The 16,454-nt window shown below is 45.1% G+C and overlaps 1 protein-coding gene across 5 annotated transcripts in view; it reads right to left on the bottom strand.

Moving 5' to 3' along the window:
* WIPF1 (WAS/WASL interacting protein family member 1) overlaps nucleotides 1–16,454 on the bottom strand; it is a 120,360-nt gene that overhangs the window by 23,494 nt on the left and 80,412 nt on the right. For all 5 annotated transcript variants that reach the window (XM_081814137.1, XM_081814135.1, XM_081814139.1 and 2 more), the window contains one exon: nucleotides 2,461–2,549. In XM_081814137.1, coding sequence (XP_081670263.1) covers nucleotides 2,461–2,511 — 51 coding nt within the window. In that variant the 5' untranslated portion in view covers nucleotides 2,512–2,549. The remainder of the gene's footprint in view (nucleotides 1–2,460; nucleotides 2,550–16,454) is intronic.

Genomic DNA, 16,454 nt, shown 5'->3' with positions numbered 1-16,454 from the left:
CACTTTCAAAAGTGCTTTTTACATGTACGGTTCCCGTTTGCTAATGGAGTCATTTTCTATTGCTCTGAAACTTGTTTTTTCAACTTGACGACACATCTTGGACATCTTGGAAAGAGAACTTTTAAAATTACCTACTGTCTTCATTTTAAGGATGAAAAAAGTCTGAGGCCCAGAGAGGTTAAGCAACATGTCCACCCCGGCTCTCTTAACCTTGGGTCAGCAATTTTCACTGGCCTCCTGTTATGCCTCCAAATTTATTTTGATGCCTGACCTCCTTGGGTGCTAATTCCTCTCACGTGGCAGTCCAGAACCCTAACTGAGCTGTCCCACCGGATAGTGCCCTATGATGGCCACCAACCCACCTTTCCCTTTGCTCATCTCTTTATCCTGTTTCTCTAGGATCTTGCTTTTAGTCACATAATAATGGATAGAAATGAGTTGATAGGATAAATTTCAGTCATTCTGGTACTACTTGCATAACTCGTATGTCTTCTCAGCTACCTGTATTATTATTTATTTGTATTTTTCATTAAGTCAGTTCACGGTATTATTTATACTGTTTTTCAGTGAATATTTTCTTTTAAATTAACTCACTATTAAATCCGTAGTTTGATGTGCTAGTTATAAATTTTAGAACACACATTAAAATCAATACATGAGCATTAAAATAAAAAAAAAATTAAACCACATACTACCCAGCTAGTGGTATATACAAAACCACACTTTTGGGGAAATATAGATAAATAAATCCCGCTATGTTAGCCAGATCAGAACTTTTCTTTCTTTTTTTTTTTTTTTTCAAGATTTTATTTATTTATTTGAGAAAGAGCACAAGTAGGGGATGGGCAGAGGGAGAGGGAGAAACAGACGCCCCTCTGAGCAGGGAGCCCAATGTGGGGCTCGATCCCAGGACCCTGAGATCATGACCTGAGCTGAAGGCAGACTCTTAACCGACTGAGCCACCCAGGCGCCCCTGGATCAGAACTTTTCAAACTTACCTGAGTGAAGGATCAGTTTTTAAATTTTTTTTTTCCAATTCATCTTGGACTGATACTTTTTTAAAATAACAATTAATTATTAGAAAAATGAATTATGGGGCCCCTGGGTGGCTCAGTCAGTTACACATCCGACTCTTGATTTCGGCGCAGGTCATGATCTTGGGGTCGTGAGATCAAGCCCTGTGCCCTTGCCACTGGGCAAGGAGTCTACTTAAGATTCTCTCTCTCACCCCTCCCTCTGTCCCTCCCCCTTCCTGCTTGCACATGTGTGTGCATGCACTCTCTCTAAAAATAAATAAATAAATATTTTCAAAAAGAATAACGAATTACTTAAAAAAGAGACACACAAAATACAATCTTAGAAACAATAAATATAACACTATTGTCAAATTGCTGTGTTTCTTAATGCTTACTCTTAATTTCTGTACCTGTCTCCTTGGGGCCGCTAACTAACAGCTGGAGGACCACACTGAGTAGCAACAAGCTAATTAATTGTTTGTCCTTCTAACTAGGTTCCAGCCTCAGATGGGCTATATAAATGTGTCCTGTGGAAGCCTGTGCAAGAGACTTTTCCTCTCTGAGCCTCAGTTTCCCCAAGTAAAAAGGACCCATCACTGTGAGGCTTCTCAGAAGTGAAGACTTCACATGCCAAGGGAGGTAAGGGGCAATGGGGTGCATCTGGGAGCCTTTCTGTATCACCATGTAGAGGGCTGCTGGCTTCCTATAAGAGGGTGCACTATTTTCTGAGGACAGGTCTATCAAGAGACCAGTGAAGAAATGCCTTTGGAAAGTTGACATCTAAATGTAAGGATAGATTTAAAGATTTATTTATTTATTTGAGAGAGAGAGAGAGAGAGAGAATGAGTAGGAGGGGCAGAGGGAGAGGGAGCGAGAATCTTAAGCAGACTCCTCACTGAGCATGGAGCCCTACACGGGGCTCGATCTCATGACCCTGAGATCACGACCTGAGCCAAAACCAAGAGTTGAAAGCTTAACCGAGTGAGCCACCAGGCACCCCTGCAAGGAAAGACTGAAAGAAGGATGTGAGTGTTGGAGGAAGTGGGGATGCGGGGTGGTGGATGATAGTTGCCAAAAAAAAAAAATAAAAGAGTGGGAAGAAGGGAAAAGTCAGAGAAAAACAAAGAGTGAGTCTGCAGGAAGCGTGAACGACTGCATTTCATACATAGACCTGGGTTTCTGGACTGTCCTGTCCAGAAGTTGTGGGAAGGAACAGGATGTTTCCGTGACGGACCTGACAGAGGAAACCCCACTGACGCACCTCCCACACGTGTCTGACAATTGGCCCTTCAGGGTCTCAGGCTGGCTTACTTGCAGCGGGAAAACCTGCCCTATGGTTTTTACGCCAGAATGCAAATACATGCAAAATAAATGTGTATGTGCCAGGTTCGACTTCATCTGGTCCGCTTCTTGAGCCAGCAGCAGGTGGCAAGGGGCCACTCACCAGAGCAAATGTTGGCGGGGGTGGGGGCGCTGGAGGGGGTGGGACGGGCATCTTGGACAGCTACACTTTCAACAGTCTTGCTGGTCAGTCTGTAAAAACAAAACAAAAAGAAACAAAACTTGGTCATGTATTAGACTTTTTAGTAATACTCTATTCTAATCTTCCATCCCTCCTTCCCACCAAAGTGACAGCTATTCACATAGGCCAACTTTGTTTTTTAGATTTATTTTTTTGAGAGAGGGGGTGGGGGGGCAGAGGGAGAGAATCTCACGCAGACTCCCTGCTGAGTGCAGAGCCCATCGCAGGGCTCGATCTCAGGACCTTGAAATCATGACGCTGAGCCAAAACCAAGAGTCCGACGCTTAACCGACTGAGCCACCCCAGTGCCCCCAGGCCAATTTTTATAAGGGGTGTAATCACCTTTACAGCATTTGCTAAGATGTTACTCTTCTGGAAGGATCCTAGCAGGGGAGGTTTCTGAGCCCAAATGCCTTAATAAGAAAGTGGAAGCAAAACTGGAGCCTCACACTGCTCAATTCCCTTACCCACCAAAGCAGGTCTGGGGAATGACACCTGGAGGGACCTGCGCCTGGAGCCCACATAAGCTGGAAGGTGATCAAAAAACCGCTAGAAATGTATCCTGGCAAATCTGATGTGCCCCTGGCTTCTCAGTTCCACCACGACATCCTTTCTTCCTCTCTACTCCCACCCACTCTGCGCCCATTGGTTTTCTTCTTGCAAATGCCTGGCATTCTCCTGGGTCTGGGCACGCACTGTAGGAATGCAAAGATGAATATTTTTCTGGTCTTGCCCTCAAAGGTCTTACAGTCCTCCAGGGGAAGAAGGAAGGAATAAGGTAAGGCAGGCAGGTAAGATGGGCAAGGGGCCCGGATCCCATCTTTGTGCTACTTGGCATTTCCTTATAGGATCGAAGTTTTTTAAAAGAGGGAAAAAAAGAGACGAGGTCCAAACCTCTGAGTCTGAGGCTGTTTACTGGAAATACACTTCATTAGAAAAGCTTTCTGCATAGTGTGACGGCTCTGGAAACAAGGGGAAGCCAGACTGTGGCCAGCTGGGAGAGTGCAGGGAAAACCGGGCCGAAGGGGGCAGCCTGGCAAACATCAGGGGCTGAAGAACCTACAGGGTGAGCGAGGAAGCTTCCCAGCACTTCCACCAGCCATGACCATGACCCCGCCCCGTGCGAGTGCCGTCCCTGAGTCCCAGGTCCCAGCACAGGGCCATGCGCTCTCACCCCCAAGTAATCCTGGCTCCTCCCACTCAGTCCTCGCTACTCAAGTGTGGTCCCGACTCAGCAGCAAGGGCGTCACCCCGAGCTGTTAGAAATGTCAAACCTCAGCCCCTCTCTCCACCCACCGAATTTGTTTCGGCACTTTAACAAGCTCCGGAGGTGACCCGTGGGCACTAAAATTTGAGCAGCCTGTTGTAGAATCTGAGCCTTAAGCCAGTGCGCAGCCTGGGACACGCCCCACCTGAACCACACGGAACATGTGTCCTGAATTTCAAACAGCAGAATTATCTTCCTTTTGTTCTCCATCTCTCTTAATGGAAAAAAAAAATTATTTTTATTTAGAATTTAAAAAATTCAGTTCAACCACGAAAAGTTAATGTGGAAAACTTACACCTTGAAACACTACTTTCTTTTTTTTTTAAAGATTTTGTTTATTTATATGACAGAGAGAGACAGCGAGAACAGGAACACAAGCAGGGGGAGTGGGAGAGGGAGAAGCAGGCTTCCCGCTGAGCAGGGAGCCCGATGTGGGACTCGATCCCAGGACCCTGGGATCACTACCTGAGCCGAAGGCAGTCGCTTAACCGACTGAGCCACCCAGGCGCCCCGAAACACTGCTTTCTATTCAAGGACTGCTAGATGGCTTGCTTCCCGTGAACAGACAGGGAAGGCAAAATCTAAAAGGACATGGCTGGACCTGTGAAGGCTGCTGGAAGGCGGAATTAAGACCGTTTGGAACAGTTCCGTTCCAAGGCAACCGCTGAGAAGTGAAGCTGCGAAAACGCCGCGGCAGCCGCCGCTGTCCCTCACTGACGGTCCGCGGGCGCGCAGGCGCCGGCCGCGTCTCCAACTCCGCCGCGCCGCTGCCGACCAGCATGAGCCCGCTCATCTCCCAGGGCACACCGCGACTCCGAGGACCGGAGCAACTCACTGAAAGACCGTCATTCATTCACAGCAAGTCCTGTCAATCCCTGGTCTTTCCCGAGCAGCATTTTTGGGCAGGGAAAGAGCTCACTAGTGTGAAAGCTCAATCTGGTTTTCAGTAAGAGACTGGCTCAGACAAAGCTTCTTTTAAAACGTGTTCCTTCAAGTGGCCTTCTCTGCGTGACACCAGTTCATCACCTGTGGGGCCAAGCGGTAGGTGTGACCAGTGCTGAGGGCCTGCGCTAGGAAGCCTGTCCTGGGGCAGGAGGCACCCGAGGCCTCACCGTCGCACGTGTCCCAGGACCAGGAGGAAGGATGGGGATCGGAAACTGGATTCAGGTGCAACGAACTGTGCAGCCAAAGCAGTGGTATTAAAGGAGCTGGAGAAAGCAGCTTACCAAGGAAGGGGGTGGCCAAGGCCGCCTGGAGGGCCCCAGGGGTGCGCCCCGTGGAACAGATCATCCACGTGCTTGGTGGATGAAACCACCCTCAACCCTCTAATGCACCGTGTAGGACTCCCTCATTCACCAGCTAACCGGTCAATCCCATTTTCCTAACACCGAGCAAGGAAGGAGTGGATTCTTTCTGCTCAACGACCAGGAACCTCTAAGGGCCTGGTTCTCAGGAAAGTCAGTCCCCAGTTGCAAAGATCAGGTTGAACTCCTGTCCAATACATCTCAGGGGCCAGACTGGGGTATAGGGAGCCTTTCAGGGGACTGCCACCTGTCAGGCCTCTTTAATCTAGTTATACAGCTTTCTGCTGTGGCTGTTATGGTTCTGTCTGTGCACTAACTGACTTACAAATAAACCTGTGGGCCACAGAGGCTCGGCCTCCCCCCACCCCCACTCCCCACCCCAGCGGCCCCAGCTCAACCACGGGGGGAGGATCTGCGGCTGAGCACCCTCACTGTTCTCTCCTCTCCACTGCTGTGGCCACATCCCAGCCCCCATCTCGCCTCCTCCGCCCCTCCCCTCCTCCTCATCCTCCAGGCAAACTACTCCCACCTGAGTGCTCGAAGGTGCTCGCTTCAGGGGTCTCTCTGCTCCTTCCTGCTCGTCTGGCCTTGTCCAGGGTGGGGCCTTGAGGGGAGCTTTTGAGAAACCCCAGACTCCAATCTTGCCACCTTAACCGCCTGGGTCAAAGAAGACCAACTCCTGTCCCCCATGCGAGGCTCATTCCTGGCTGCCTTCCCACCGGGCTGTGAATTCCATCAGCTTTCCTTCATACCTGGTCCAAGGTAGGGTTCTCACTAAATACGTGTGGAGTGAAAGAGCCAGGTATCACACAAGCAAGCCATGTGCTGGCCACTGGAACAGCTCCCAGCATCAACCCCGAGGTTTGGGCGAAGAATGAGCCCTACGTCAGAAGGGCTCGCTAGCCTTAAGTCCCGGGACCTGCTTTGCTGGCAGAGTGACTTCACCAGTGAAGCAGCACCCAAAGCCTTGGGAGACTCAGGGCTTTCCTCCTCTCATGGAGTTAACAGCCCACATCGGAACCAGAAATGGACCTTCCCGAAGGACCTCACAGCAGCATAGATCCTAATGGACTGGGCATTCCTAACCCGGATCCTTATACCTGCAGGGTCTGTGGACAGAATTCAAGGGTTTGTGTACCTGAATGAAGAAAAAAAAAAAAGGACCTATTTAGTTCCCCTAAGCTCTAACTAAAATTTAGCATATCCTTCAATTATAAATGTAGGCTGAAAACCACAGTACCTGAAACTTTTTCACTGACAGTTTTTCACGTGATATTTCCACATCATATTACAATTGTCGCAGATCTCTTTTGAAATTATGGCGGTGTTTCGATCTGTTGCTAGATCTTATTGTACATACTTCGATATAACTAGTTTCTTTTGTATCCTGTGTATTTTGTTTTATGCATCTAATAACAGTCAGAGAAGGAGTCCTTTGGGCTTTGTCAGACACTAGTGTAGTCTATGGATGAAAAAGGTTAGACTCCCTATGAGGACATGAGACCAGGGTCAGGCACAGATGATTCTGAATCTTTGTTGTGATGCCTAACAACCTGGGATAAGAGACTACCCTCTCTGGGCCCCCCCTTCCTGCCTGTGGAACGGGGTTGTGGGAGGATGAATGGAATGGTTCACAGTGAGCCCCCAGATGGGTCAACGACCAACAGATGGGTCTAGATCTGTCTTCCTTGAAGGTGAGCATGGGTCCTGCTGGTGTGAGTGCTGCTCGAGCACCTGGCAAAGGAGGGACTGACCTGGCACCTGAGCCAAGGTCCTGGCTTTGCCCAGAGTCCCCTGTGGATAGAGCTGTGCAGAGCGGGATGGAGGCAGCCTGAAGACTTGGCCTTGCTGCATTTGGTTCTTCCTTTGGGAAGAGCACGGCAGGAAAGACAGCCTTGTCCTGGGGCCAGGAGGGGCTCTAGAACAGGGGAAATAACTAAGGCAGGGGTTCCCAAAATATGGGTTATCTCTTCCATCAGAATCAGCTGTGAACTTTTTGAGAACAACATGTCCTGCCTCCCCCTGTAGTTAGGCTCCATAAAGTTGAAGGATCCCTGACCCACCATTTGCTGATTCTTCCCCTCCCACCCTACCCCCAACCTTGGCCATTGAACTTTTAAGGATATACACTTTTGACAATTAATTTCTTTTAAAGAATCATTCCCGTGTTTAAATAACTTTGACCATAGGGAGAAAAGCCAGACTTGTCTAAAATGTTCACATTGCATGTTGAATTTTATGTGCCCAAGGAAAGCCACAGGGATGGAAAAGGCTTTTTTGTTTTCACACACAGTGCTATGGGTTGAACTGTGTCCCTCCCAAATTCATGCATCGAAGTCTTAACGTAACCCTAGTACCTCAGAAGATGACTGTATTCAGAGATAGGGCCTTTAAAGAGGTGATTAAGTTGGAATGAGTCCATTAGAGTGGACCCTAATCCAATATGACTAGGGTTCTTATAAGAAGAGGAAGAGACACAAGGGATGTGTGAGCACAGAGAAAAGGCCATGTGAGGACACAGGGAGAAGGTGGCCGCCAGCAAGCCTGAAAGAGAGGCCTCGGGGGAAACCAAACCTACCAAGGCTTTGATCTTGGACTTCTACCCTCCAGAATGGTGAGATGATAAAATTCTGCTGTTTGAGTCACCCAATCTGTGTTTTCATTGTTGTTGTTGTTGTTGTTGTTACAGCAGCCCTAGCAAACTAATACACAGATTTAACAATACATGTCCATCTTTTATCCATTGTAGACATCATAAGATAAGATAATGGCTTTTTTTGAACTCAGGACCCTGAGATCAAAACATGAGCTGAGATCAAGAGTCAGATGCTTAACTGACTGAGCCACCCAGGTGCCCCAAGATAATGGCTTTTGACTAGAATATCCATCAACTGATTTCTCACCCAAGATATCTCTAGATTGTCATATACTGAAGAAATTAAAAATCAACCTGAACCCTGGGGTATGTGATTGACTGCCAAAATTTTATTTAATAACTGAATGAATCATTCAAAAATCATGAAATTTTAGTTGGAAAAACCACTGAGGTGAGGGTAGGGATCTACCAATAAACCTTTTATAAGGGAATTGGCACTGTGGATTAAGAGAACAGAGCAGAATATTTTGCATAAAGAGCTTTAAGAATTCATTAATTGGTTCTTCTATGTTGCCTACACACACAGACACACACACACAATATATATATATATCAAAATTTAGAAATTCTGGAATTTCCTAGTTCTGTGAAAGAAATGGTTGACTTTGTTGGTTTTACTATAATGTTATTAGGTCAACATCATGGTTTAAAACTTATATTAGACAGCGTCACACAATGACCCTAGACCAACCAGGGCATCTTGTGGCTGAAAGCCATTTGCTAAAGATGTAATATTAGTTATGACGGACACCTTGGGAGAAAGAGTGACTTGTTCCTTCCACTTTCCATCATACAGCGGACATATTCTCCCCAGTGGCATGGCCAGCTAAAGGCTCAACCACAGCCCGGATGTCAGTCCAGACTGCCCTAGGAAACTTCGATTTTTCTCTTCAGTGTGTTCATCCAAGAACACACGATTATCTCTGAATGTAAAATGATTAATTAAGATCAAGAGAATTGGCTAGTCATTTAAGTAAAGGGTTTCTTAGTCTCATAATTATAGCCAACTTAAAAGTCATTCTAGAGCATAATGTGTGAGGCCTACATTACAGAATGATATGAGGAGGGGAAAGATTTCCAGTGCTGTCCAGTGAAAACATCTGATAATCCTCAGAAGCCTGGCCTCTAATCCTGAGTGGGGAGTGAATCGGCCAAGTTCTATTAAGGGGGGATAAAGGCAGGTTTGTCCAGTTATATTTACCATTTTGGATTATTCAAAAATATAAAGCATTTTGCCATATACATCTTGCCAATGGTCACCCTTAAATACTATCTTACCTAAAATGAATGGAAAAAGTAAACTTTTTTTTTTTTTTGCAAAAAATTGTAATCAACAGAAGAGTACTTTATTTGCTCTGTGTGTGGGGGGTGGTTAACAGAAATAATACAACTGAACAGATCTAAAGGTCCAAATGTTCTCTTCTCCTGTTACTTTCTATTCTGTATCTTATTTTTATTTAGATTCATTTATGTTTTACTTTATATATAATGTTCTTAAGTCATTTTTATGTATGTATTTCTCATATACTCTTGACTTCAGGTTATTTTAAGATTCAGATAGATCCCTCAAAACCTCTCCCCAGAATTAATACCTCATAAATAAAGAAGTCCTTCAAGGTATCAAACTCTTAACAGAAGATTCCAAGGCTCAGCACCTCATTATGCCCTGCACTAGTCCCTGTAACACCCCTATTTTACCTGCGAGAAAACCCAATGGTTGAAGATGGAGGCTTGTCCAGAGCCTCTGAGCCATAAACAATATTGTTATCCCTTGCCACCCTGTTGTTCCTAATCCTCACACTTTACTGACCTCCATCTCCACTGAACACAAAATTTTCACTGTCATCAATTTATGTAGTGCTACCTTTAGCATCCCTAAAGATAAGGCCTGTCGATATCAGTTTGCCTTCAGTTGGGAAGGAAAACAATACACTTGCATGGTAATACCCCAGGGTTTTACTGAGAGTCCTTCTTCTTGAAAACCTTAAAAGCTGACTTAGATGACATAAAGTTTTCTGAAGGCTCTACCTTGTTACCATAGGTAGATGACTTGCTTCTCTGCTCCTTTTGCCAGCCTCTTCACTGGAGGAAAGCAGCCACCTGTTAAAACTTATAGCCTTAAAGGGACATAAAGTCTCCAAGGAAAAATCGCAGTTTGTTCAGACTCAGGGTCTGTATTTAGGACCCCTGAGTTTGGAAAAGCACTATATTTAGATTAGGATAAGCTGAGTAGTATCCTGAACTTCCCAAAACCTAAAACTAAGCACCAATTATGAGATTTTCTCAGGCTAACTGGCTACTGTCAAAATTGGATTCCAAACTTCTCTCTTAAGGCCCAACCCTTATATATTTTACTAAAAAAACAACAAACCTGACCCTATTATTTGGGAAGATCAAGATGACACAGACTTGGGGGCCTTAAAGAAAAGGTTAATGAAGCTCCCTGCCCTTGGGTATCCCAATTACCAGGTTCCTTTCTTTCCTTTTTGTGAGAGGGAAGAGAATGCCCTTGGAGCACTCACCAAAAAATATGGAAACTGTCATCGAGCCATAGGGCATTATTATAGCCAACAACTGGAAGCTGAAGCACAAGGATAGCCCCCTTGTCTCAGAGCCATTCCTGCCACTGCCTTTTTTGTTGAGGCCACTAAAGAAACAATCATGGCTCCCCCTCTAACCATCTCTGTATCCTTTGCACAGTCGAGACCCTTCTGAATTCTCACCACACTCAACACCTTTCAGCCAGTCACTTCACCTCCTGGGAAAATCCCCCACTAACTGTTCATCATGTAACTCTTTCTTGCTGCAATACCCTTAACCAAGCCATTCTTCTCTCCCCCTTCACTGATGAAGCCTCTCACAACTGCTTGATGCTGACACAGCACCTTTTGACTCCCTGGAATAATTTACAGAAAACTTCTCAAATCAGTGCAGATCTTTCATGGTTTACTGATGGGTCTTATTCAAAGGGTGAAAATGGTAAATATGCTGGGCACACTATTACAACTCTTTTTAAAAGAGTTCCTTTCCTTTAGCCCAACAGGCTGAATTATAGGCTCCTACTCGGTCTTGAACCTTGGCCGAAGGCAAAACCACAGACATCTACACTGATAGTCGGTATGCCTTTGGGGATGTTATGGAAACAGCGGGATGTCTTACCTCTAACGGAAGAAAATTACAAATGGCTCTTATGTCCAAAATTTGTTAGATGGCCATACTTTTACCAGCTGCTCTGGCTAGTGTTAAAGTCCCTGGGCATTCTACACCTGACTCCCTGGAGGCCAAAGGAAACCACCTTGCTGATGTTTCTGTTAAAAACACTGCTCTTAAAGGAACCAATCACCAAACCTCAGTCATGATCCAAAAGGATATTCCTCCAAAAAAAAATCTCCAAAAACTGACAAGAGATGTCCAACAATTGGCCCCAGAGAGGAAAAAAACAATATTGGAAATCTAATAATTGTTGGTTCAATAAAACAGAACTCTGGCTTGAACCAAATAACAATGCAGTCCTGCCAAAGACTCTAAAATTCCCATTACTAACCGCTGTACTTGCATGAAATCCTTGGTCAACTGATAAAATGAGAGACTTTATGAAACAATAGTGGTGGGGAAACGTAAGGCTGCAAAATGCAAAAGTGCACACCTTGCTTGTCCTACCTGTCTAAGATACGACCTTGGGAGTCACATCCACACTGCTCCCAGGCATTTTTTAAATGCCCCGTTGGACCGTTAGAGGTTTGGCAGATAGGTTTTACTTGGCTCCTCCCATCTCATGGATAAAAATATGTTTTAGTCATGGTTTGTATGTTTTCTTGCTGGATTGGAAGCTTTCCCTTTAGCCAGGCTACCCCCACTTTTGTGGCTAAAATCCTATTAGAAAAGATTATTCCTACCTGGGGAACCCTTCTTGAGCTCCACAGTGACCCAGGAACTCACTGACCGAGCAAGTGCTTCAACAGGTCTGTGCTGAGTGGTGGGTGCCTCAGCACTTTCACTGTGCTTCCCACCTTCAATCCCCAGGGTTAGTCCAATGCACAAATAACATTATTAAGACTCAGCTGGTGAGGTGTCTGGGTGGCTCATTCGGTTAAGCGTCCAACTCCTGATTTTGGCTCAGGATCATGAGATCGAGCCCTGTGTCTGGCTCTGAGCCCAGCAGGACATCTGCTTGAGATTCTCTCTCTCCCTCTTCCAGTGCCCCCCCCCCCCCCGCATGTGGGCACGCGCACGTGCTCTCTCTCTCTCAAAATAAATAAATCTTAAGAAAAAAAAAAGACTCAACTGGTAAAATTTGTAGAGACCTTTCAAATAACCTGGGCAAAAGTATTGCCGTTGGTCCCTCTAAATCTCTGATCCAACCCTTTGGAACTCATAAACTGCCGTCCTTTGAGAATGTCTCAGGGTGCCTGATGCATCTGGCTCCCACCTCTTTTGACAGCTGATGAAAGGAGATATACTTCAATATTGTAAAAGCCTAGTTGCTTCTGTTGAAAAGGGCCCAGCTTTAATAGAACAATATCTTCACAGCTCCCAGGAGATGAAGACCTTAAATATCACACTGCAATTGCAACCCAGAGATTTCATCTGTTGGAAAAGACACCTCCATAAGAAAAGACACCTCATTGGAAGGGCCCCCCTTGGTACTGTTAGCCAACCCTTGTGCCACCAAACTTCCGGGAATAGACTCCTAGATTCACACGTCACATCTAAAGAAGGCACCAAACCCTTACTGGACCTGCACACCGATTGGTGGTCTGAAAGTAAAGATTTTGGGGCACGGAAGAGGTGACAACTAACGGAGACAGCTTTCCCAAGATTGCTGCCCCAGGCCTATATATCCTTTTCTCTTTGTCACTTCTTACTATATTTTCTCCCCTTCTTCCTTGGACAGATGATGTTCTTACCCACATTTCCCAATCTATTACAAAAGGAGGAAACGCCTCTGATTGTTACCAGAAACCTTGATCTGTTCAGGACCGTAGTGATCCCTTAGCTTATCCTATCAGTAGTTTTGCTGGAATCCCATATGCTACTGCATGCCTAAACTGTTCCTCAGGTCCCTTTCATAAGGCTAGAATACTATATCCACATACCTTGTTCCCTGCCTCAATTTAACCCAACCTTTGGTTGGAGAAATGAGCTCTCTTGAATATACATATATATAAAAGACATTGTGCACAGCCAGCATTAAGTTAGACCACTGGTAAGCTGGCTGTCCTATCTATATGTTTAGGAAGACCTTCCATATGTGATAACATGGTATTTGAGTCTGGGTTGAATGATACTAATGCCTCTAACATAGACAAATGGGTCCATAAATGCTCATACTTATGAGGCAGCCCCATGGGCAGCTCTTGGCTACTCTTCTGTATGTGGAGGCTTTGGAAATGGCCCCTATGCCTGGGCAACTCATTGTCCTGACAGCTGGAGGATGAAAGGACGGTGCGCTCCTGCTGTACTCACCGCTCTATTTTCTCCTCAACAAAAGAGCAGCTTACCAATGGTCCACCTCACTAAACTTTCATGGCTCCATTAAATGAGAACTTCTAGGAGGTGCATATGGCTCGGGTTTGCCTCTGTAAAGAGAGCCTTCACCCTTCAGTCTAATGAACGCATGATCAGACATCTCTCCCTGACATTAGGAGAGCTGGCTGATTCCATAGTCAAAGCAGGAGTGGCATCACAAGGATCATGTAACTCACTGGCTAAAGTAGTTTGGGATAGGGGCGCCTGGGTGGCTCAGTTGGTTAAACGACTGCCTTCGGCTTAGGTCATGATCCTGGCGTCCTAGGATCAAGGCCCACATCGGGCTCCCTGTTCATCGGGAAGCCTGCTTCTCCCTCTGACCCTCCCCCCTTCTCATGCTCTCTCTCATATAAATTTTAAAAATCTTAAAAAAAAAAAAGTAGTTAGGGATAATCACAGAGCCCTCGATTACCTGCTTGCTGAGCAAGGAGGCATTTGTGTCATAGTAAACACAGGGATAAGCTCCTCTGGGGAAGCAGAAACCCAATGGCACAAATTTAGGGAACAGGCACACTGGCTACAAGAAGTTTCATCTAATTCTCCATGTTCCTTTGTTTGGTTGGCTACCTTCAGGCCCAGGATCACGGTGCAGAACCATCATATAATTTGAAATTGTCATGTTGCTTTTAATTATGTTTTGTATAATTATTTTAAAGTTTTGTATCTGTTGCCTGTCAACTTTGTAGAAACGATACCCAATAAGGTGATGCTAACCTAATGCTTCAAGATGACCTCCAATGTGAACAACCTTGACAAGATACAGACTTTGGATGGGAAATGCCTGTGGGTTCTCCCTCTTAACCTTCCTTGTTACTCAAATGTGGCCTTAAATGGTTTCCAACTGCTATGCACTTATCCTCTGGTACAGGACAGGATGCCCAGTAAAGGTCCTTCCTGGCAGTGAGGGCTAAGTATGAGCCCACTCTTTTTTTTTTTAAGATTTTATTTATTTATTTGACAGAGGGATCGAGAGAGAAAGCACAAGCAGGGGGAGCAGCGAAGGGAGAAGGAGAAGCAGACTCCCCGCTGAGCAGGGGCTCAATCCTAGGACTCCCGGATCATAACCTGAGCCAAAGGCAGACATCCAACCGACTGAGCCACCCAGGTGCTGCTGGATGAGCCAACTCTTGGTCACTGATACTTTTAAGGAAAGATCTTGACCAAAACGGGGAAATGTGGAATTAAATAATGGAAACCTCATTTAAAATGAAGTCAGGAGGCCAGAAAAGGGAGCTGTCAGACCCTACTAACTTGTCCTCAATTGCAGACCCCAACAGGAAGAAGCGTACCTTGCATTTTTTAATAGGAAGAAGCCTACTTTACTACCCCAGAAGGAGGAAGGAAGATTTTTCTCCTTGCCCAGCAATAGCCCAGCCAATGAGAAACCATCACTGTTCGGCTAATGAGAAACTGTCACCACCTGAATTCTGACTTTCCTCCAATGGGCTTTCATTCAAAGCTGTTCCAACTTCCTCCTTTTTCTCTGTAAAGTAACCTTCCTCTCCTGTGATCTCTGGGTTTGCCTATGATTTTGCCACAGCTTGCATGTCCTGAATTGCAATTCTTCTGCCATTCCCAGATAAACCCAATTTGCTGGTAAAATAACTGGCTGTTGTATTTTAAAGACTGACAACACAAAGATGAAACTAAAACATGGTGATTGTATTTAACCACTGAAAGAAGCTTTCAATAATAATTAAATTTTAGGTGAAAAGGGGTTGGGGTTAATAATAGAAATAATTTAGAGATATCCTTGACATTTTCAGGTATATCCTTCCAGCTTATAACCACACACACAAATACCCCTACCCCCCCATATATATACACACACATGCACCTTTGTTTGACCAATAAATATTAACAGAAGGAAATTTATAATATATATAACTCAATGGTGTTTAATAAGAAAAAGCTCTTAAATTCATATTGAGTTATTACAACCTTAAAAAAATTACTGCAGAAGCATTCATTATAAAGGCAAGGAATCCACTCCAGGTTACACTGTAAAAATAAAATCATTTTAATAATAAACTCAAATTGCTGCTAAAATCTTGAATTTTAAAAAGCCCGTTTTGGGATTCCTACTCATAATTCTGATGGATTCTACTCTTCAGAGACTCCTGCATGATGCAAACTTAGTTGGATGCATTTAAGATCTGAAACCCATTAGAACTAATTAAGATGAAGTTGGCTTTGTTCTTCAATTTCCTGTAAAAATGCTCAACAGGAAAATTGATGCTCACAGCAAACCACAGCCATCCTGTTTCTTCAGCACAATCTTTTCACAGCTGCGCTTGCCTGTAGTTTCTATTTTATGATACAAGTCACAGCGCAACATCTCTGCGCCCCGGCCCACCCCCACCCCCACCGCCCCAGCCTGTCACATTTGGCCATCTTAGAAATTTTTAATATATTTGCGTGAAGTTCACTTCTATTACTGTTACTCTTCCCCTCCTCCGGCCCAGGCTCAGAAGGCTGCAGGCAATGAGGCAATCAGCAAGAAGAGGAAAAACAAAAGGCTGCTCAACCCAAGAGGAAGCACAAGGTGGAGAAGAGAAACAAGCTTTCCTTTGTAAGCAAAGCAGCAGCCTCACCCAGTTAGTTGTCACTAATTCTCTATCCGAGCTACAACACATGCTTTCTGTCCACGGAACCCCTCATTTCTCAAAATGTACTTGCTCTTTTCTTGATCATCACTTAAGACAATAACTGACTTGAATCCTGCTCCTAGGTTGTCTTCTCAATGGTAAGGCTTTGTGTCTTGCTGTATTTACAGCACCCTTGGCTATTTCAAAAATACCTCTTTTAGAGTTCTTTTAGGTAAACAGTTGGTTAATTTGGAGGAGGGGAGTGGGAAAGGCATTTTTCAGAGAAGACATTTTGAAACATCTGCAACGTCATTAGGATTGGTAGCACACAAATGCACAATTTTGCTGTAAGAGTAACTGCTGGGAAATCAAGGTTGTGAAGTAAAATGATTTTTTTAATCCGCTGCCATACATGTTTAATTTAAAAGTTAATGCAGTTTATAGGGGCGCCTGGGTGGCTCAGTTGAGCATCTGACGCTTGATTTCGGCTCAGGCCCTGATCTCAGGATCCTGAGATTGAGCCCCACGAGCCCCGCCCCTCGAGTTGGGCTCTGGACTCTGCAGGGAGTCTC

This window comes from Leptonychotes weddellii, chromosome 3, assembly GCF_054177405.1.
Source record: "Leptonychotes weddellii isolate Sample4059 chromosome 3, ASM5417740v2, whole genome shotgun sequence".
In the NCBI taxonomy this organism is placed as follows: domain Eukaryota; kingdom Metazoa; phylum Chordata; class Mammalia; order Carnivora; family Phocidae; genus Leptonychotes; species Leptonychotes weddellii.
This window is presented reverse-complemented; position numbering and strand designations above follow the sequence as displayed.